At 49.9% G+C, this 23274-nt stretch overlaps 1 protein-coding gene across 1 annotated transcript in view; it reads right to left on the bottom strand.

The window, feature by feature from the left end:
* Window positions 1-23274, bottom strand: part of SLIT3 (slit guidance ligand 3) — a 651942-nt gene that overhangs the window by 26324 nt on the left and 602344 nt on the right. The window contains exons 27-32 of the mRNA XM_010358190.2: window positions 18937-19034; window positions 14644-14783; window positions 11018-11111; window positions 5365-5502; window positions 4075-4315; window positions 2349-2479 (exon numbers count right to left, since the gene is read on the bottom strand). Of these exons, the coding sequence (XP_010356492.1) occupies window positions 2349-2479; window positions 4075-4315; window positions 5365-5502; window positions 11018-11111; window positions 14644-14783; window positions 18937-19034 (842 nt within the window). The remainder of the gene's footprint in view (window positions 1-2348; window positions 2480-4074; window positions 4316-5364; window positions 5503-11017; window positions 11112-14643; window positions 14784-18936; window positions 19035-23274) is intronic.

Below are 23274 nucleotides of genomic sequence, written 5' to 3'. Positions count from 1 at the left end.
CCTGCCTGCTCCAACTCACGGCTCCCTGACAGCAGCTTCTGGACAGCAACTCTCTGACCTTCCATTTCACAACTCAGCACAATGCTGCGACACTCCTACCAGCCACACCAGCCCTTTACCAAATCACCAGCCCTGACGGCTAACGTTAGCAGAGGGCAAAGGCTGGGCTCTGCTTGGGAAGGCCCCCAGCTCAGGGCAGGGCTCAGCTGCTTCTGGAAGCCTGGCTTTAACCTTCTGTCCTCGACGTGTCTGTGTAAAGGCTTAATTTGCCAAGCACTTCCTCCAGTGTTATTTCAACCCTCAGTGACTGCCCTAAGAGGTATATCCTGCTGTTGCTCACATTACAAATGGGAAGGGGGAGGGGGGAAAACTGAGGCAAAAAGAGGCTGAATCACTTGTTCACATCTGGATTTATGCGATAGCAAATGCTTCACAGGCTGCCCTGGCCCTGCCTCTTTGGCTCTCTGTCCTCGCCACTTGGCCAGGACCCACGGCTCCAGGTACATAGATGTTAGGCGGTCCAGGCTCTAGGGAGACCACTAGGGGGAGCTCTTTCTTCTGGTGTCCACTGTGCCCAACTGTCCTAACCTGCTTGGTCTTTATCCACCTTCCACCGGGAGCCTCCTGCTCTGCTCAACACCCTTTTCCTTGCCCCTCATCTGTCTTTGCCAACCTCCCAGCATGGCTTGTCCACCTGTTCTCTCCGCTCTCACAAGTTCTTCCCTTTCTTCAAGGCTCAACTCAGACCGCTCCTTCTGCAGGAAGATTTCCTGTGGAAACTGGTGTTTCTTAGACGTGTGCATTAGAATCACCTGGAAGGCTCTCTGAAGCACTGGTGTGTTGGGGCCAACCCCCAGGGTTTTGGATTCAGTAGTTCTGGGGTAGAGTCTGAAAGTGTGTATTTCTATCATGTCCGCAGGTGATGCTGGTGCTGCTGCCTCGGGGACCACACTTTGAGAACCACTGGTTTTAACCAATGGCTTTCAAATTGGGTTTGTTGGATCATTTATCAGGGGCCTTGACAACAGCGTGTGTGAAGGGGGATCTTTGCTTCAACCCTGCAGGGTGGTTTTTTTGCTTCTAAGTATTTATGATTCTTAAGTTCAATATAAGATTTTAATGGAAGAAAAGATTTAGTTAGCAGGAAAAAAAAAATGTCTGAAAGTTGCAGCTCTTCACCAATCTCTATGAAACGTGCTCTTGCCTCTGAGGGGACAGTGTGGACTCTCTTTTGTACTGTGTCTTCCCTAAGGTTTGGCTCTCCTGCTACTGGTAGTTTGACATGATTTTAGGTGTAACACAGACATTTTTAATTTTTAGTAGTCATTTTTATAACTATTATAAAAATATAACTAAAATAATTTTTATTGTAATATTTAGCATTTATTTTACTGAGAAGTGGAAAAAAATCTAACATATCCAACTAGCATATCTGTGATTCCCCAGATGATCATTCCTTAAGGAGCAGCTATATGCAAAAAGTGAGCGGTTGGCTGGGTGCAGTGGCTCACACCTGTAATCCCAGCACTTTGGGAGGCTGAGGTGGGTGGATCACCTGAGATCAGGAGTTCAAGAGCAGCCTGGCCAACATGGTGAAACCCCATCTCTACTAAAAATAGAAAAATTAGCCAGGCATGGTGGCATGAATCTGTAATTAATCCTAGTTACTAGGGAGGCTGAGGCAGGAGAATTGCTTGAATCTGGGAGACAGAGGTTGCAGTGAGCCGAGATTGCTCCGTTGCACTCCAGCCTGGGCAAGAGAACAAGACTCCATCTCAAAAAAAAAAAAAAAAAGTGAGCAGTCGCAAGTTGCTGTATGGCAGCATCTGAAGTGAAAGTCCGTCACACACAAGCCAAGGTGGCTGCTGGAGAGGCTGAAGTTTAGGAAAAGCTGCCCTTCAGAACGGTTTGAAAGTCACCTAAGGGGTGGCCCTGCTCCCTCAGTGCCCTTGAGTTTCTTCCCCTTGAGTTGCATGCTAATTGTCCCGTTGTCTTTCTTAAACTAATAAAAGATTAAGATGACATTTCGAAAAGGGCACCTCATTAAGCAGCCTCGTCCCCACTGCAGCGCGCACTCCCGCACAGTAGCTAGCTGCCTGTTTATCTTATGGTGAAGAGGTGTCACCTCTCCTCAGCGGGCCTGCCTTCCTCTGCCTCTTCCTCCGACGCGCCTTTCTCCCTCCCACCCGCCACTCAGCGAGGAGGAAGTGTGTGTGCGCGCATGTGCATGGTAGGGGCGGGGAGAAGGGACACCCGAGTTCTCCTGAATCCCCCTTCTGAGTTGCAGGCCCAGAGGCAGAAGGATTCGGGGAAACACACAGCAGGTCAGGAAGGAGAGAGGCCCTTACCTGTACACTGTGGTTGGAGGGGAACTCAGGCTGTCATAGACCAGCCGCACGTGGCCCTGGTACAGCTCCAGTGCCAGGGGGTCATTGTCTCCTTTGTAGAGAAGGATGCCGTTGTCCTTGTCAGTGGCCACCTGGAGAAAGCAGCCAGGGCGTGTTAGTAAGGGCTTACCTGAGACTGAACCTCCCCTGCCCATCTCACAGAGCCCTCTTCCAGGCAGCAGCTTCTGAATCTGTGCTGCGTCTAAATTCACGTCCATCTTTCCTCCTCCCTCTAGTCAGTAAATCCCCAGAAGGTAAGGCCTCAGCTTACACCTCAGCAAGTGCTGACTGAGCAAACCAGTTCAACACATTTTTACTGAGTGCCTACTGTGCACCACTATGTTCATGTATTTATGTATGTCAGGACGTCCGAACTCTAATCTGCCCTCTCCCTCTGGTGCATAATGTGATCCTGCCCAAGTTTAGGCCCTTCTTTGGTTTCTCTGTATAAAGTAGAATAATAAGGTTTTTTTGTTTGTTTGTTATTTTTGTTTTTGAGGCGGAATCTTGGCCCAGGCTGGAGTGCAATGGCACAGTCTTGGCTCACCGCAGTCTCCGCTTCCTGGGTTCAAGCATTTCTGGTGCCTCAGCCTCCGGAGTAGCTGGGACTACAGGTGTGTACCACCACACCCTGCTAATTTTTGTATTTTTAGTAGAGACAGGATTTCACCATGTTGACCAGGCTGGTCTTGAACTCCCAACCTAAAGTGATTCACCTGCCTTGGCCTCCCAAAGTGCTGGGATTGTAGGTGGGCGTGAGCCACTGCGCCTGGCTAATAAGAGTTATACAGAAAATGCTAACAATGATAATTAATTCAGTGTGTGCTAGGAACCGGGCACTATGCTAAGAGTCATCTGCGGAATTTAAAAAAAAAAAAAAAAAAATTCCAGTGTCTAGACTTTACCCCAGACCTTGCAGGTGCAGCCCAGGCAAATATAATTTTATTATTTATTTATTTATTTTTTGAGACAGAGTCCTGCCCTGTTGCCCAGGCTGGAGTGCAGTGGCATGACCTCGGCTTACTGCAACCTCTGCCTCCCAGGTTCAAGTGATTCTCATGTCTCAGCCTCCCAATAGCTGGGGTTACAGGCATGCACCACCACGCCCTGCTAATTTTTGTATTTTTAGTAGGACTGGGTTTCACCATGTTGACCAGGTTGGTCTCGAACTCCTGACCTCAAGTGATCCACCCGCCTCAGCCTCCCTAAGTGTTGGGATTACAGGCGTGAACCACCACACCTGGCCAAAGATAATTTAAGTTCTCAAGGTGATTCTAAAGTATTGCCAAGGCTGAAAATTGCTGGTTTCAGAAGTTGCATTCATAGCCAGTCACCCGGAATGAGATTCTTGGATTAGTGGATGGGCCTCAGACAAGGGGTTTTGTCTGTCTTGAACTGAATCCCAGTTCCGCAGCACAGCGTCTGGCGTACAATAGTTGAATGCATATTTTCTGGAGGATTGAGTGAATGAGGCTGGAAGTGGGGGCTGCAGTTTGCAGCAAGAGCTGGTCAGGAGTTATCTATAGAACTCTCTGGATGAGTTGGTCCAGATGTCCTCAAGCTGAGTGTTGTCCCTGATGGTGCTTTACTGCTAAGATGGGGCATTCCAGCAATTTTCTGAACAAATCAGAGCTTGGGGACATGTTGGGGTCCTCCCAAGGGCAGGGCAGGGCAGGGCGGGACACACCTGTAGGGAGATGTTGGCCTGAGGTCGGACCTTGGCGGAGGCCAGTTCCACGTAGGAGTCCTTGCCCACGAAGTTGACGGTGATAAGCTTCTCGCATCTGGGGCCAGCGAAGCCTGGTGGGCAGCGGCAGGTGGGCTCCTGCTGCACCACGATGCACTGGGCCCCGTTCTGGCACTCATATTGGTCGCACGGGCTGGTCTGCAGCAGGACCATGGGTGGGGGGTGCTCGCAGAAGGGTCCACTGGAAGGCGGGAGAGAATGGGGAGGGAGATAGGAGAATGGCCGAGAGGAGACAATCACAGTTACTCAGGCCAAAGAACCTCGAGCAGAGAGGTAGAGTGAGATGGGAAATAACACTAGTTCTAGGGGCTAGTTCCAGCCCTGCCACTAACCGGGGCAAGACTTTTTCCTTCTCTAAGTCCCACATTTCCCATTTTTAAGAGAGTTGGGGTAGCCATGGTGGCATGAGCCTGTAATCCCAGTTACAGGGGCAGATTGCTTGAGCACAGGAGTGCGAGTTCAGCCTGCGGAACAGAGCAAGACTTCGGCTCCAAGAACTAAAATCATGGAGTTGGACTACAGTAGAGGTCCCTAAATTTCAGTGTCCTCAGAATTGCCTGGGGGTGATTTCTTAAAAGAGCACATTCCCACCCTTGGAAAGATGAATGAACAAACAAAATGTGGCTCATCCGTCCAATGGAACATTGTTCAGCAGTAGAAACAGAGGGAATTCTGACATACCCGGCAGCATGGATGAATCTTGAGCACGATATACTAAGTGAAATAAGCCCGATAAAGGACAAATGCTGTATGTGGCCATTTATATAAAGCATCTAGAGTAGCCAAATTCATAGCAACAGAAGTAAAATAGAGGTTACCACTGAGGAACCATCATGTTTATTCTCTAGCCTAGAAAGAAGATTCTGGCCAGTATGGCCATATGGCTACCTCCACCCTGCAAGCTGGGCTTCAAGACAGTGGCATCTTCCATTAGATGGAATCCTACCCAAGCATGACATTACATGAGCTGAACCTAAGTCCGGCTTTCACGTGGAGTTGCCACAAGTAGCTCTTCTCCCATCTACAACGTGGGATCACCAATACCTGCTCTATTTCCCTCATGTGGACATGTAAGGACTGCAAAGGTGTCAGGGGAATAAAGGCATCACCCAGAACCAGGGCCACGGCCACCTGGGCCTGAGTCTCCACCCTGGCCACCTTCACCAGTCAGCCCCAGCCCCTGCCACCTGGCCCAGGCTGTCTCTTTCCTGAGGTACCCTGCTGCCTTACCTGAAGCCCTGGGGGCAGGTGCATGTGTAGCCATTGATTGTGTCCATGCACTGGGCCCCGTGGCGGCACTTGTGGGCCACACAGTCATCATTGTCTGTCTCACAGAACTTCCCGCTGTAGCCAGGGACACACTCGCACCTGGAACACAGGCAGAGGCAAGGCTGTTCCTCAAGGCAGGGCCAGCTTCCAGGCAGTCATTCTCCAGCCCCCCTCAGCAGTGGCCTCTCCCCATCTCCTCTATCTACCCAAGTTCCTTTGGGATCTGCAAAGCCTGGCCCCACAGCAGGTTTCCCTGGTGGCCCATGGCCTTTGTTCCATTTGTGGTGGGGTGAGTCTTGTGTTCCAGAGCCAGGGTGAGGAACACAGGGGTGGACTCATCCAGCTTTTGGCTTGGATCTGCCACTTCCTACATGAAACTGACGTTCAGTTTGGTCCTTCCTTTGGGTCAGGCACTGTGCTATGCCCCTTTCACTGAGTTCTCATTGAGGCCTCCCAGGACCCTGTAAGGGAGGGTCTACCATGCTCCATTATAAGGAAGAAACCAGAGGGCAGAGAGCACTGCAGGCACTTCCCTGAGGATCCTCATACCCCCATCGATTGATAATACTTAGTTTACACTTGCGTGTCAGAAACTGTTCTAGGTGGATCAGTCACTCATTACCTCTCTGTGTTTCAGTTTCTTCATCTTTAAATGCAGTTGATAAATAACTCCACCTCTTATGGTTGCTTTAAAAATGATATGATATGCTTTGTGTAGTGCATTAAACATTAAGTAAATATTCAACATGACATGTAGAAGATGATATGATACTGTTTGCACTCTGAGATTCAGACCAGGATGAGAAAGGCAAAAATCTCTTCTGCCTTAATAAGTGGCTCATATTACCTGGCCAAGAGGATGGGAACATCTGCTCCACCCCAGGCCCTGCACACCAATCTGGCCCTTCCTAAAAGAGTGGTGCGTCAGCAATTCCATTATCGCCCCTTCTAGACAAGGTTTAAAACCTGGCCAGAAGAAGCCACCTTGGCTAAAACCTGGTCTGCTTGAGTGTGGGCCAGAAACATGCATCTCTGGGCTCCTCTGTCTGGGGCAACATTCGGGCAACGTTCAACCGAAATCCCACCATAGAAACACACCCGAAGGCACCGAGGGGCTGAGTCACAGAGGCTTAGGTGCACCCACAGGCACATATAAGCAAATGATTCCTGGTGCTTCTGCCTTCTGCAAAGCCTGTGTACCTTTGTGGGCCCAACAGCTGAATTCTAGTGGGCAGAGGAAAAACAATAGCCACAACATATCCAAGTCAGAGGCGGCAGCGGCATGGCAGAAGGAGGTGACACAGGCAGGGAGGTGAGGGCGGAGGGAGCGAGCTCTCTGAACTCTTAGGCTATCTGAAAAGCAGCCCCACGGGACAATCAGGGCAAAGGGATGGTCCTCCCTCATCCCTCTCCTCCTCTCCTCTTTAGGAATGGATAGAAGTGGGGTGGAATCCACACGTGGCAACCCCACTGGCATCGTTGGGGTTGGCAGAGCATGATGCAGGCTGTAGGTTCATAGCTAGGTAAGACACAGAGCAGGTGACGTGTCCTTGACTGGAACAAGTTCCAGAAACTGAGGACTTACGGGCCTATGCTCAAAAATTGAAATCCGCTAAGATCTGACCAATTCATCTTTACTTGACTGGCAAATTTGAAATACGTAACCTATTGCTGCACTAGAAGTACAAACTTACATGTTCAGCCAGAGGAGTCTTTTAAGGAAACACATTGAGAATGCCTTTGAGGGGCATGTGCTCAATATAGCACCATGTATACTTCTGCTACTGTGTTAAACTTGGCCCAGGTAGGCATTCGTGTGTCTCCTGAATTCTAAAAAGTAGTCGCAGAGCAACTTAAGCTATTTGACTTTCTCTAAGGCAACAATAGCTGGCCAATACTTACAGGATAAAATCCAATATTTTAAGCCTGGACTTCAAGGCTACTGGTGAGGTCTTTATTAGGAATTAGGGAAGCTATTCTCACTCTCAGACTAAGCAGTGGAGGTCTGGAGGCAAATGTGTTAACCTCCTTCTTTTAAAATGCTGCCGCCCTCTCCATACCAGCAAGTCTCAAACTTTAATGAGCATACAAAACACCCAGGGATCTTGTTAAAATGTGTCTTCTGATTCAGGGAGTCTGGGTGGGGCCTGGGAACTAGCATTCCTAACAAACGCCCATGTGATGCTGATCCTGCTGGTTCCAGAACCTCTGGTAGCAAGGACCTATATAATATTTCTCCATCAACTAAAGAGAGGCAGCTGGTGCTATAACCTGCATTCCCTATTGTTCTCAAATGCTTGCCTTTATCTTTCTTCCAGTTAAAGTGTAAAGTTTATGCATTTTAATATGTGTTGGGTCTACTGATTCTGCACAAGGGGGAGTAACCGAGTGCTGTCCTTGGTTCCAGGACATCTGGAGTCTCTGGATTTAGCTGAGAAATCAGTCAGGCCCAGACTGATTCACAGCCCCACCCCTTTATATGTGTGTGCAAAGGTGGCTTATGTCACTTCAGTGAGCCTCATAAAATGTGAATGAGTTTCTACGTTCTCAGATTGTTGGATGTCGGATAATACACCTTGCCTGACAAATAATAAGTTAGCAGTACATGCTAGTCATTGTGATCTTTCTTTTGGCTATTGTTATTTTCAGTATTATGGACAGGTAGTATCTGCCCTTCATTGAGACCTCATTGAGGGAGGGAACATACAAGGAGAACTCCAAGGATAAACACCTTCACACTTGGGCAAAGGTCACCCTGACTGTGTATCTCTTTGGCTAATATCCCTAGAGGCTGCCATAAGATATGAGCTGTTTGATGATGGGAGATGAGGGAGATAAAATGATAAAATGTTGCACTGGAAGAATTTTTGCTTTAAACACATTTTAATGAAAACCTAACATTATTGAGCTGGCCTGTAGACCTTCTCAAGACAATGACATCACATATAAATACAGTATCTCAAGATTATGAAAGCTAGACTGATTTCGTTCTTTCCTATATTGTCTTAGAATTCAAGCGACTTTGGTTACAATGAGGTTTCTAGGAATAAGTTCTGGGGATCATAAAAACCTGGTAGTGTTAGCTCTCCAGCACTCCAACCCCACAGCTGCACCCTTGACCAAATCTTTTTTTTTTTTTTTTTGAGACAGAGTCTTGCTCTGTCACCCAGGCTGGAGTGCAGTGGTGCGATCTCCGCTCACTGCAACCTCTCATTCCTGGGTTCAAGTGATTCTCCTGCCTCAGCCTCCTGAGTAGCTGGGATTACAGGTGTGCGCCACCACACCTGGCTAATATTTGTATTTACAGTAGAGACGGGGTTTCACCATGTTGACCAGGGTAGCTCCTAGACCACTTCTGACCAGTGCTGGTACAAGCCTGTGTCCTCTGAGCTTGCTATCCACTCAACCAAGAGGCAATTTATCTCCTCTCCATGGGCAGATCCTCATTCCCTGCCCCTTCCCAGGCATGCCCAAATCACTCTGCTTGCCAGCCTGGCCTACTCTGCTTTGGGTTCACATTTGCATGTACACGTTTCTTCCCACCCCTTGCCCCTTCATTCTTCCCTGTCCCCTCACAGTATCCCATACTTGCTTAAAGATCAGCAGTAAACTGAAGTCAAATCTGGGGGTGGAAGTAGACGGGGAGGTCCTGTGAGGCATCTCTCACCCTTGTACTCAGGTAACTCGACCGCCTAAAAGTCCCACCTGGCATATCTGAGGGGGCATGGGGCAGATGAGGTAGATAGGAATGGGGTAGACACATGGAAGGGCTGAAGCTTCATTTGGTCTCATTGAGCAAAACCAGAGCCTCTTGGCATTTTCCCTGGTGATAAGCTCTAGGCTTGTGATGTGAAAATAGAAAAGGGAGACACAAGAAAAGACATGCTTATGTCTGCCTCTCACCCTTACTTACTCGCCTCTTCTTCCCCCAGTGGGGCCATCCTTCCTTCTCTCAACCCATCCAAATTCCACCCACCTTCAAGGGTCACCCTCATTCTGCTCCTAAAGGGGTGAGGCTGCTGCTCTCCTCCAGCAGGCTCTTCCTTCCTTAGAACCCCAGCAACACAGCCAGAATCGTGGGGCCTAGAACTTTCTTCTTTACTAAATATTTACTCAGTGTCAAATCTTCCTCCCCTAGGTCCATGGCAAGGGCCTTGAGGAGAGGAATTAAAACCATCTTCCAATCCCCACTACACTGCACACAATCAAGATCTGTGGACTGATGGGTGGGCTGGCTGGAGCAACAACTAGAACTCCTGCTTCTTAGATTCTAAGATTTTAAGAGCTTACAAGTTCAAGTTTCAGAGATTCTCTAATTCTAAATTTCTAAGATTCTGTGATTGCACTTTCTGAGATCTTGGGGTTTCCTGAAGTCCTAAGTTTTGCTGTTTAGACTCATAGTTGCAAACACCCCCAGAGTCTGAGAACTCTCTGCCCTGTGACTGAGAACAGGACAGACTCTGGATGACGACAGTTCCTGGACCCATCAAGACCTAGAGCGTGAGCTTCTGCCCCCCAGAGGCTGGAGATGCCACTGGTGGGCATTCTCCTTAAAGAGTTGTCAGCACAGGCATGGAGCTCAGGGCCCAGGGCCCTCATCCCTAGGGGAGGCTCTGTAAGATCATTTATGGGGTCTACTAAGGGAACATCCTGGGGTCTCTCCAGTTGCCCTGGACTGCCTGTTTCCCAAAACCCTGACTCCTTGGTGCTAGCGGCTTCCCTCTGGTGTTAGATAGAGATTGCTGGGGAGAAGAAGGCAGCTGTGTGTAGAAGGCAGGACTGGGGTCAGGAAGAATGTTTTTGGCCACAGAGTTCTGGGATCTCCCTCTTGATGTCAGAAAACCACCAGTCTCAAGGGTCTCACGATCTTCTCCAGAAGAGGCAGTGGCAAAAGTTTTCATGAAGGAAGGTGAAAGGAAGAGGTGAGTACAGGGCCTGGGAGGGATTTCCCAGGGGTGCCATTGGATCCTCAGCCTCAAGAACTGGATGGCTTTCTCCTGAGGCAGCCTCTCCATACACCCTGAGGGCCGCTCACATGCTCCCCTGGCTCCTATTGGCTCTGCTGCTTGCCATGGAGACAGCTCCACCAGTGGCCATGCTGCTGGACCACAGTGCTCCTGTCCCCTTCCCCTGCAACAGGTGCATAAGCTGAGAAACTTGCTGTAGACTGGAGGGGCAGCATACTGCGAAGGCCGCACATGGAGAAGGTGACCAAATACGCTTTAGACTCTGCTTCCCCAGTGGAATTGCTCTACTTCTTTAGCTCTGGAAAGGAGGGATATGCTGAGAGCACTGGGAAGTTGGTGGGAGAGGAGAGGCAAGGAAGAAGGTGCAGGGAAGAGAAAGAGTAGATCTTTCTCTGTCTCCGTCTCTCTCTCTCCCTACCTACCTGTCTATCTACAGAGACTTAGAGATGCCCACAGAGAGACGGAGGCACGCATAGGGAAACAGAGACTGAGAGAATTAGATGATGGCTGAATCAGAGATACAGAGAAGCACATGACAGAAAGAGAGAGAGAGAGCATGCAGAGAGACCAGAGACTGCCTAAAACCTAGACTGTTAGAGGCAGAGTTTTCATGGACTCTGTGCTGGGGGCACGAAGCCAGGTCTTACCTGAATCCTTTGTCCAGGGGGATGCATTTGGCCTCATGCTGACAGAGGTTCAGCTCAGGCACACAGTGGTCGATCACCTCGTCGCATAGCTCACCTGGCACGGAGAGGGGAGATAGCTCAGGCCTTAGGCAGGGTAGGGATACCCTGGCCAGAAGATCAGAGGATTGGGGGGGAATATCCTGGCCAGAAGATCAGACTCATCCAGCCCCCGGTCAGTTGGGCATGGACGTCAGGAGTCCTGCCTTCTCACTCCTTGTGTGTCCTCCTGCACCTCTGCCTTGGTTTCTTTGGCAGTGACCATGGGAAGATTCCAGGTGTCCTCCTGGACACTGTCCTAGCATCACGATTTGGCTGTTTTACTTGATCTTTCAGGGGCAGGGGCAGGTGCAGCTGAGAGCACAGGATGCCTGGTCCTGACTTTGGGCCACGCTTATTCATTTGTTTTTTTCATTCCACACTTATTTACTGAGCACTTCCTGTGTGGCAGGCCCTGTGCCAGGTGCTGGGGACACAACAGTGGCCGGGTCCTGTCCTACCCACAGCCTATTTGGGAAGGTCTACAAACAGGCAATTACAACACAGACTTGTAGGTGTGACCAGAAGGGCAAACTTTGTGGAAGCACAAGGGGGACCCATAACCTCCCCCAGGAGGTCAGAGGAGGCTTTAGAGACACAGACAAGGCTTAGCAGCCCAGTTCACCTGTTATAGATAAGTAAGCCCCTTGGATTTTTCAGGGAAGGAAGTATGAAAGGAATTTGAAGTTCTGGTCTCTAGACACATTGCCTTTGAAGTCTGCAGTGCTACAAAATACCTAATGGATCATAAATACCCAGGGATGGCCCTTGCAGATAAGCCCTGAAAAGCTTACACCACCTGAAAATGTGTTTTAGAAATGTGGGGGAGGATGGTAAGGCAGAACAGCAGCTCCCAAGCAACACCAGCTTTTAAGATCTGAGTTTTGGGTTTCCTCAAATTCCACTTGGTCAAGCCAGATGGAGAATGATCTAAGAGAGGGAAAGGTCTAACCATGAACGTTCTCTCCAGGAGTGGAGTGGCAGCAGGGCGGGCTCCTGCTCCCAGGGTATAGGCAGGTAGGTCCAGAGGGCTGGCTGCAGGGTAATGAATAACAGACAGCCCCTAAGTCTGTTCTTTGCTGTGGGGGAGACAGGCTGACCCCAACCATGTCCTGGGAGGGAGCACTGAACGCCTCCCTCCAAATTTTGCCTTCAGTCTCTCAAAGCCACAGAGGGCACTGTGTTCCTGAGAAGCCTCCTCTTTCTTCCTTGTCATCTGGAGAGACCCAGAGAAGCAGACAAGCATCTATGTGGGACGTGCACATTTTCCAGGACGGAGCAAACCACCAAGCCTCATTCTGTACCTGGGTTTCCTGGGAATGAATTCTGGTTGACACTTCCTAGCTGCTTGACCTTGACGTTGGCAGTTGTGGACATTAAATGAGATTATACAAGCACTCACTGTCAGGACCAAAGTGCAACAAATCAGCAGTGCACCCTGGTCAACAGCAGACACCAGGTAGGCCTCAACTGCGGCAGGAAACCACTTCATCAATGCCTCCTCAGTGTCCTCCTGCTGCCCATCTGCCTGCTTGAAATTCAGTTCAAGCCCCTCCCCTGCCACTAAGCCTTTGTTAGAGCCCCACTGCCCTCTCCATTTTCACTACTGGGATTTCTGTCATCTCTCTTCTGGCACTAAGCTGATTCTTCTTGACCAATGACTCTATACAGTGATTCTTCTCATGGACCAGAAGCCCCTGTGGGCTGAGGGCATACCTTAGATTTCTTGGTCTAAGTGGCTAATTTAGTAGTCTGTATACAGTAGGTGCACAGTAAGTGTTGCCTGTTGCTAATGCAACTCTTGGCTACAATTCCACTCTCAGAAGATGAAAGATGGAAGGGGAGGTAACCCCTCAGCAGTTTTCTTTCTTTTCTTTTCTTTTTTTTTTTTTGAGACAGAGTTTTGTTCTGTCTCCCAGGCAGGAGTGCAGTGGCAGGATCACAGCTCACTGCAACCTCCGCCTCCTGGGTTCAAGAGATTCTCCTGCCTCAGCTTCCCGAGTAGCTGGGATTACAGGTGTCCACCACCATGCCCAGCTAATTTTTGTATTTTTAGTAGAGCTGGGGTTTCACCATGTTGGCCAGGCTGGTCTCGAACTCCTGATCTCAGGTGATCTGCCTGCCTTGGCCTCCCAAAGTGCTGGGATTACAGGCGTGAGCCACCACACCCAGCCCCCACAGATTTCCATACACTTTCTCCCAGCACAGAAGCTTGTCTGGGGTCCTAGGAAGCCCAGGATTATTACAGCGAGTGGTTTTCTCAGTTGGTGGTGGTACGTTCCTGCAGTTTCAAGAGTGTGCTTGGGGATAGTGTCTGTTGGGCTGGAGGCTTGATAAAGGTATGGGCTATGAGGGATAATGGGAGCCATTTGGCTTCCTTCTCTGCCATCTTTACGGATGCTTCTATTCATCTTCCACAGCTTCCCACCACCCACTTTACTCCTGACATAAAAGCCTGGTTCCAGTAGTCCAGGGCATGGGAGTCCCTGAGCTTCCCCCTCCTCATTTTCTCCTTGCCTTAGGCTGGTATTTCCTAAAAGTGCTTCTTGCAACACAAGATCTCTGGGCTGGGAAGTGTTCGAGGATGGGGTAAGGGGGAAGCTCCGAGATCAAATAAGTTTGGGAACTGCTGGGTTAAACAAACAAACAGCTTTCTTTAAAGCAGGAATTTTCAGAACCTCTAATATGCTAATTTGTATCATGGTACACCAAGAAGAAGGTTATTATTATATGCAGTACTTCCCAAACTTCTTGTCTCATGGGGACTTTTCCTCAAATTCATGGAATTCCAGTCTGGGATATGCTACTTTTGGTTGATCTCATAACAAAGCGGGCTGTGTTTGCACCAAAATTGGTAGCATTTTGCTTCACAATCTAATGATATATTTAACTGCCCTTTTTAGGGGCTATTAATGTAGGAAAATAAAGGTATTGTGTTTGGGGCATGGGTGGGTGGAAAGATCTTCCTGAGGAATGATCTCTTGTGGGAGCCTTCCTGGATTCTCCGGCTGGGTTAGGTTCCTCCTCTGTGATCCCACACCCCCAGGGCTTATAGATGTTATGTTCTCTTTCTAATGAATCCACGCCTCTGTCCACCAGACTATAAACTTCGTATGAGAAGGAACTCTGTCTTGGTCATTTTTGTATCCCTAGCTCCTAGTTGAGTGCCTGGAAAATGTGGATTTCAAGAGACGGTTGACTAGACCTGAAGGAAGCATAAACACAATGCAAGCACCTCTCTGCCAGCCTCAAACACCACTGGGTCTACAGGGGCCCTAAAGGAGGGAATGGCCAGCAATGAGATGAACAGCAGCTAAAGAGCCTGGGACTCTGTTTCAAGTGGGAAGGAGTAGTGATTTGCTGGTGGCTGGTGGTGGAGGAGATGGAGAAGCAAACAGGCCTTTGGGGAGCCCCTCCTGGCATAGCACAGTCTTGGGGTCCTAGTCTCTGTCCTCAGGCAGAGAGGAGGAGAGTCCCTGGAAGAAGTTAAGAAAATGGTATTCTAGCGACACCCCTCCACCCAGCCATACACACAATCATGAGATCCTTACCCGTGTAGTTAGGCGGGCAGACACACACGTAGTTGTTGATCCCATCCACGCAGGTGGCATTGTTTTCGCAGTCGTTGTCCTCACAGTCGTCTGGGTTGATCTCACACCGCTGCCCCTCAAAACCCAGAGGGCAGGAGCAGCTTTGGGATGTGTGGGGTGAGGAGCAGGGGAGCCAGGGGTCAGGGAGAGAGGTGGGTTGGAGTGGCAGCGAGGAAGACCGGGTGGGAAATACAATTAGTTTCTCCTTCAGATGAAGGTCTGAGAAAGCACTTTGGACACGTGAGACCTTGGGGCCCTGAGCAGGAAGACCCTTAGGAGCCTAAAAGGTCATTTCATCCAACCCCATCTCTAGGCAATGTTCTATCTCCCCTGGCCCATGCTGGCTGCCTCGCGCCAGGGCTCCTGTCCGCCGACAAGGCCGGTGTCATCACTCCCCCAGATGGAAGTGGTTTCCTGGATATGGCTTAAATTCTTCCAGTTGTCCTCCAAACCTCCCTTCCTTCAGCTCTTCTGAGGCACGATCTCTTTTGCAGGTAAAGAGAGACAGCATAATAAACGTCCTCCTTTAAGTGATTTTTTTTTACTCGACGGCAGCCCTTCTATCTCAGGGTCAGGGGGTGGGCAGAATATAGTGGCCAAGGTCCCAGACTCTGCACCCGGGTTTCCTGGGAATGAATTCTAGTTGATACATTCTAGCTGCTTGACCTTGACCTGGGTGGTTGTGGAGATTGAATGAGATTATACAAGCAAAATGTTTAGAAGGGTACATAGCACATAGAGAATGCTCGGAACCCATTAGCAAGCTTTAGTTCTACACAAAATCACCCTACTTCCTTAACTGTTCCTCAGGGATGCCATTTCTCCCCATCATGTATTCCTGCTACTTCTGAGCCCCTCCAGCTTCTGGGGGATGAAGGCTAGAGCGGGAGGATCCCTCTCCTGCCAAGAGTGAGGCCGTCGGGTCAACTTGGCTTCAAACACTGTGGGCCAGCAAGATGCATTTCCTTCACTTGTCTCTACAGTATTAAATCTCTTGGACAAAAACCTCAATTGCCTGCATCTCTGCCTGATCTTGGTCATATCCCCAGGACTGGGCATGCAAGATCAGTTAGAACAAATAAAGGCTGTGCGGAAGGGGTGGGGGTGGGGGGCGGAGTGAGCAGCTATTTGATTAAATAAATGCTGCAATGAATCTCGATCCTTCCTTGGCCTAACCCGTTTGTCGGGGATTCTCACTGCATCCATGAGTGCGCACTTCAGCTTCAGACCTGGAATTTCAGGTTTCAGATTGCTCTGATTTGGGATTTAGCTAAAAAATGTAAACTACACTCAGCGAACAGGCAGTGAATCTCAGTGGTCCTAGAATCCTACTTAATTGGTCTCCTTTGTATGACTGAAAACTATATCACATTTTCTACAAAAGGCCAGGGGCCTCTTGGGTCTCAGCTTTTGGGGTACAGCAAAATGACTAATTCCTTTTTCCTGTTAGGGACTCCGGGCACTCAGGAAAAAGGCTACTTCTTCAGAGCCAGACAGAGGGTAGGTTTCTGAAAGTCCTAAACCATGGCGTTGCCCATTTGTTTTCCTACAGACCAGTTACTTTGGCTCCCCCAGAGCCTTAGGGCGTCCTGGCAGTGAGATATGGTGGCTGGTCAAGGAAAGAGAGGTTGCTAAAGGAGTGGCGGGGTGGAAGGAGGCTGATGTCTCCCTGTCTTCATTGGAAACCTTGGAAAGCTGTTGAGGAGACTCCTGGAGCCATGAGTTGGTTGTGGGGATGAGAGCAGACCTCATCTCCTGTGTTGGTCTTCTGTGTGGCCTGCTCTGCCAGCCTTTGCTGTTCTTGTGAGCAGGCAATGCAGTAAGATTAGAGAAGCATGTGTATGAGGAGGCTGGTGATGCTGATGACTCAGATGTGTTATGGGTTGAATCGGGTTCCCCCCAAAAAGATATGTTGAAGTCCTAACCCCGAGTACATCAGAACGTGATCTTATTTGGAAATAGGATCTTTGCAGATGTGATGTTAAGTTGAGGTCCTACTGAAAGAGTGTGGACCCCCTAATCCAATATAACAGGTGTCTCTAAAAGCAGATGGCCATGGGAAGGCAGACACAGGGAGAGCACTGGTGACTATGCAGGCAGAGAGAGGGGTGCTGCAGCCACAAGCCAAGGAATGCCAAAGATTGCCAGGAACACCAGAAGCCAGGGAGGGACAAGCAAGGACCCTCCCCTAGAGACTCAGAGGGAGCATGGCCCTGCTGATGCCTTGATTTGGAACTTCTATCCTTCAGAACTGTGAGAGAGTAAATTTCTGGTGATTGCAGCCCCAGTCTGTGGTTGTTATGGCAGCCCTAAGGAATTACTCTAGAATGGAAGAGGGGAGCAAAAAGGAGCTTCCTGATAAGCACCGCTCCCCTTCATCCGCCAGGTGCTGGCCCGATGCAGAAGAGTTTCCCTACCCCTTGAGGAGTGCATGTGATCTCTCCCATCACTAGCAACTGCCTCATTGCCTTAACCTTCCACCCGATTTCCCTGATCCTGTAGATCTGGGCCCTTTTCCTTTTCCCCTAAGTTCTAAAAATATTTTCAGTTCATCTGAAACTCTTCAACTGAAGACGGAAATGGGATATTTCTGCTCACTCGAACCTCCAGCTGAGATAGGAGAAACACAGTTGCCTGAAGTGGGGAGCTCTTCCCTCATCTGACCCCCATCTCTTGCCTGGGTGGGGCAGCCCAGGCTGTGTGCCCTGGAGGGGTGTTTCCTGGCTGGGGTCCCGTGGCCACCTCCATATTTCCCTGCAGTTTCTCCTCACCCCTGCTCTACGTGAGCCAGCAGGAGTGGGTGGTTTGGCTGACTCCAGGCAGGAAAGGGAACTCTGCCTTGAATTTCACTTTTCAGGAGGCAGAGCTTGATGGAGCTGGTTTGGCAGGTGGACACATGGGCGGGTGGGTTCCCCGGGGAAGAGAACCGGGAGCCCAGAACTTGATTTCTTCCCCAGACCACACAGCAGCCTCTGGCCAGAGTGCTTTTGATATTTAATTGGTTGCAACTTGAGCTCTAAGACACCCACACGTGGCTTGGCATGGGGTGCCCCCACCTTTATTGCCAAGGGGCTGCCGGCCCCCAACTGGCTCCCCAGGGATGCCAAAGGAGCCCGTTCCCAACAGTCTGTTTTTATCAGGGTCACAGGCCAGCAAAACTGGGCATCTGAAAGCTGCTGGGGAAGATGGGAAGCAGGAAGGGGTCCTGAGGTTTGGGTGGAAGTCTAATCCTATTCCTAGGACAGGGAGGAGAAAAACCTAAGTGACTTCTATTCCCTTTTCTTCTTGAAATGTTCATATCAGGAAGGAAAGAGGACTGAAGGTGGGCTTGGATGATCCAGGAATGAGCATCAGGAGATATGACCTAGAGCAAGTCCATTTCTATGCCTCAGCTTCCCTGTCTGTTCAATGAGGATAATACCTACCTACTGGATGGGGTCATGTAGGGATTTAAATAAGATAATACTTGACTACTTGGTACCTGGCATAGTAAGCATATAATCAATGCTATTTATTTTATAACTCAGAAAAGCATGGTGGAAGTGCCAGACAGGCGGTCTTTAAGCCTTCACCCAGTCCTTCTCTGACTTTAGCCAGCAGCGGACACCTCCCTTATAGGAAGCATGAGGTTGGGACCTGGTTTCAAATCCCTGTACCAATGCTTAATGTAACTCTGGGCAAAGGATTTGTCCCTCTGATGCTTGAACATCCTTATCTGCACGGTGGGGATAAACTGTCCTTCCCTTAGAGGGTACGAAGAGCCTTGAGATCATTCCCATACAGGGCCAGTAGAGCACAGGCCCTGGGAATACCCTCGCTGGGTGTAATCTCTGCTTCTTTAGCCTGCCCAGGGAGCCCTCCAAAGTGAGTGATATGGTTTGGCTGTGTCCCCACCCAAATCTCACCTTGAATTATAATAATCCCCAAGTGTCAAGGGTGGGGCCAGGTGGAGATAATTGAATCATGGGGGCAGCTTCTCCCATACTGTTCTCATGGTAGTGAATAAATCTCATGAGATCTGATGGTTTTATAAATGGGAGTTCCCCTGCACAAGCTCTCTTTTGCCTCCTGCCATACAAGATATGCCTTTGCTTTTCCTTTGCCTTCTGTCATGATTGTGAGGCTCCCCAGCCATGCTGAACTGTGAGTTCATTAAACTTCTTTCCTTTATAAATTACCCAGTCTCAGGTATGTCTTTATTAGCAGTGTGAGGACAAAATAATACAGTGAGGGAGGCCAGGGGTGAGCTGTTACCTGAACCCATCCTTGTGGCTGTCACTCAGGTGGCAGGTGCCTCCATGCTGACAGGGGTTCTGGATGCAGGTGTTGATGGGCACAGTGCAGTCCTTGCCCTGAGGAGCAAAAGAGGGAGAAGCACCTGGTTAGGGGGCCTTCCAGGGCTGCCATGGCCCAGGGGACTTCAGGGGTTCCAGCATGCTCTGGGATGAGGCTGGGGAGATGACAACAAGCAGCCCCTGGGAAAGGCCTGCTGTGTGACTTGGAGCCCACCCATGGGAGCCCTCACCCCTAGTCACTGCACAGTGAGAAGGTGAAGAGTGATGAGAAGCCCAGAGTTCAGGCTCCAGCCTCACTACTTCGCAGACTTTGCACCCTTCTCTATCCCAAACTGCAGGGCAAGAGCCCAGGCTATGTCCTCAGGCAAAGCTGAATTCACATACAGCTGGTTTCACATTCCAGCTCCATCCCATCTGGCTTGGCTGATCGTGACTTCACAAAAGCCTCTTGACCTCTCCAAATCTACCTCACAGGGTTGCTATGAGAATTAAACTTGAGCTTTCATGTAAGGAAAAGGTTACACAGTGTGTAATCCACCTAGAGCTTAGTAGGTATTCTGTAAATGCTAGAAGATAACATTACCGTGAGCCTCACTGAACCTTAAATATAACCCACAACTTGAGTAGGGAAGAAGGCTGAAGTGTGGCCAGCAGACCTTGTCTCCTACAAAGTGACAACCCCCAGAGAACCATCCTGGATTGATGGGCAGTAGGGTCCAGGCTTTGGTATTTATTCTAAAGTTCTGAAGGTAAGCCTAAGGTTAGGCCAGGTAGGGAACCCTGGCAATAGAGAGCTCAGGGTGGTGTGGGATTCTTTGGAGCAGGCCCCTCTGAAGGGGATGTGTGAGCTGAGAAGGAGCCAACTGCGTGGAAGGTGGGGAGAGGAGCATGCCAGGCAGCAGGAGCACCGAGGGCAGTGGCCCTGAGGAAGGCAGCTCCAAGGTAGAGACTGAGCTCCCTGAGACCCACGGTCCCAGGGAGCAGCCCAACTCTTCTTGGCCTTCTGGCTCCTGCTTCTCCCTTGGGAGAAGACCAAACTCACCCAAGTCTTGGTATGCAGTCCCTTGCAGGACCTGGTAGCGTGGGGTCTGAGGAGGCTACTGCCGCATCCTTTCTGGGCCCTGGGCTCAGTGACTTGGCACAGACCAGGTGGAGGTGATCATGGGAGCCCGCCCACTGCCACACCACCTGCTCGCCATCTGCCAGAGAAAATCCTCTTCCCTCTTCTGCTGTTGCCGGTGATGTGATGGAATGGAACTGGGGCCTCCTGGCTGTGACATCGCAGCCAACTAGGCCGACAGCCTTAGGCCCAGGACAGCCTCTGCTGTGGACCCTCTCAAATGCCAGAGCCTCAGGCCTATCTCTAGCAGCTGGAAGGCATGCGCCATGTCCGTCTGGTTCCCTTCGTGCCCTGTCCCAGATAAGGGGCCAGTCAGAGGATTCTTGGAGGGGGACAGGGAGAGTGCAGTTTGGGCTGGTATCTGGTTTTATCCTAAACCATAAGAACACAGGGCCCCTTTCTGAAAGTCAGTGTGGAATGGAAACTGTAATACTAATTCTCACTCACATTGCTGAGCACATTTTCCATTCCAGGCCTCATGCTAAGTGTTTTATATTCATGATGGCATATCATGTTCACAACAACCCTATGAGATTGGTGTGATTGTTATTACACTCATTTTTACAGACAGGAAAGACAGACTTAGAAAGTGAGGTAATATGGCCAAGATCGCACAGCAGTAAGTGAAACGGGGAGCAAGCAGCTGAACCCAGGCATCCAGCCCAAAGTTAGTGCTGGGAGCCTCCATGCGGGACCACTTAGCCTGCCCCTCTCAAAACACACGTTCTGGGGGCACGCAGATGGGAGTGCACATTCTAAGTTGGCTGCTGTGTTCCTTGAGGAAGTGACTAGTTCTCTCTGAGCCTTGTTTTTACCACTTATGAAATGGAAATAATACGACCTACCCTATGGGGAATTAGTTAATGGTTAGAAATCATATATATGGAAGACATCTAGCATGTAATGGCAGCTCCATAAATAATAGCGATGCTGCTGCTGCTGCTGCTGCTGATGATGCTTGCGGTCTGAGGCAGGGCTGAATGTGAGTGAGTGAAATACTTTTTCAGGTCTTTGGTTGGTGCCAAATAGTTCCAGAGGTGCATGTGTGGGAGTGGTGGTGGCCAGCACATGGACCGTGAAGGGCAGGACAAAGAACCATGAGAAGGTCAAGGCAAGACCTCTCCAGCCCCTACCTGGGCTAGCCCCTGCTCTGGGGAACTGGCAAGTACCAGTGACTTCAGGTCAAACCCTCCCCACGGTGGCAGTGGCGGTGGTGGTGGAGGTGGTGGCAACTCCTGCAGTCTTTCACGCCAAGCACAGAAATCCAGGAGACAAACCTAGTGCTTGATGACATGGTAATTGGGCCTGGAGGTAGGGATTTCTGTCACTTACGTCTCCTTGAAAAATAATCACTATTGCCAATGCCCGGCTAATTAGCCTGATTCAATTCTCTTCAGCCTCATTTTGCTCAAATCTACCAGATCTGTGATCTTGGTCCTCCACCACACTTTCTATTCCTCATCCCACTTTGTGTGTGTGTGTGTGTGTGTGTGTAGGACATGGCCAGGAATCCTGACTGGCTTCCTTTAAAACAGGTGTTGCCAACCCCTGCGCCATGGACTGGTACCAGTCCCTGGCCTGTTAGGAACTGAGCTGCACAGCAGGAGGTGAGCAGACGGGGCAGGAGCATTACCACCAGAGCTCCGCCTCCTGTCAGCTCAGCGGTGGCGTTAGGTTTTCTTTTTCTTTTCTTTTCTTTTCTTTTTTTTTTTTTTTGAGACGGAGTCTCGCTCTGTCGCCCAGGCTGGAGTGCAGTGGCCCGATCTCGGCTCACTGCAAGCTCCGCCTCCCGGGTTTACGCCATTCTCCTGCCTCAGCCTCCCGAGTAGCTGGGACTACAGGCGCCCGCCATCTCGCCCGGCTAGTTTTTTGTATTTTTTAGTAGAGACGGGGTTTCACCGTGTAGACCAGGATGGTCTCGATCTCCTGACCTCGTGATCCACCCGTCTCGGCCTACCAAAGTGCTGGGATTACAGGCTTGAGCCACCGCGCCCAGCCTTTTTTTTTGTTTTTTTTTGAGACAGAGTCTCGCACTGTCGCCCAGCCTGGAGTGCAGTGGCCGGATCTCAGCTCACTGCAAGCTCCGCCTCCCGGGTTCACGCCATTCTCCTGCCTCAGCCTCCCGAGTAGCTGGGACTACAGGCGCCCGCCACCTCGCCCGGCTAGTTTTTTGTAATTTTTTCAGTAGAGACGGGGTTTCACCGTGTTAGCCAGGATGGTCTTGATCTCCTGACCTCGTGATCCGCCCGTCTCGGCCTTCCAAAGTGCTGGGATTACAGGCTTGAGCCACCGCGCCCGGCCTGGCGTTAGGTTTTCATAGCAGTGCGAGCCCTATTGTGAACAGTGCATGTGAGGGATCTAGGTTGCTCATTCCTTATGAGGATCTAACTAATGCCTGATGATCTGAGGTGGAACAGTTTCATCCGAAGACCCTGATGAAGACCCTAGTTCCGTGAAAAAATTGTCTTCCATGAACCTGGTCCCTGGTGCCAAAAAGGTTGGGAATCACTGCTTTAAAAGACACTGGGGGGCGGGTGCGCTGCCTCATGCTTGTACTCCCAGCACTCTGGGAGGCCGAGGTGGGCAGACCATAAGGTCAAGAGATTGAGACCATCCTGGCCAACATGGTGAAACCCTGTATCTATTAAAAATACAAAAATTAGCTGCGCATGGTGGTGTGTGCCTGTAGTCCCAGCTACTCAGGAGTCTGAGGCAGGAGAATCACTTGAACCCAGGAGGCAAAGGTTGCAGTGAGCTGAGATCGTGCCACTGCACTCCAGCCTGGCAACAGAGTGAGACTGTCTCACAAAAACAAACAAACAAACAAACAAAACACTGGGAACAGCTACCCTCATTGGAAACCTCTTTTTGAGATGGGACCAGGAGTGCTGCTCTAAGTCCTTACTACTCAAAGTGTGCTCCTTGGACTAGTGGCACTGGCATGTCCTGGGAGCTGGTAAAAAATGCACATTCTCAGGCCTGACCTCGGATCTAATGAACTAGAACTTGCATTTTAATAAGCTCTCCAGGTGATTCTTTTGCACACAAAAGTTTGAGAAGTACTATTCTGAGACACTGAACATATGTGCCTGAAACTAAATGGCTGAAACAGAATCAGCCAACAGATATATTTTTTTCCCCAAATCTTAAAATAGTGGTAAAATAATGACCCTTTGT

Source organism: Rhinopithecus roxellana, chromosome 3 (genome assembly GCF_007565055.1).
Source record: "Rhinopithecus roxellana isolate Shanxi Qingling chromosome 3, ASM756505v1, whole genome shotgun sequence".
NCBI lineage: Eukaryota > Metazoa > Chordata > Mammalia > Primates > Cercopithecidae > Rhinopithecus > Rhinopithecus roxellana.
This window is presented reverse-complemented; position numbering and strand designations above follow the sequence as displayed.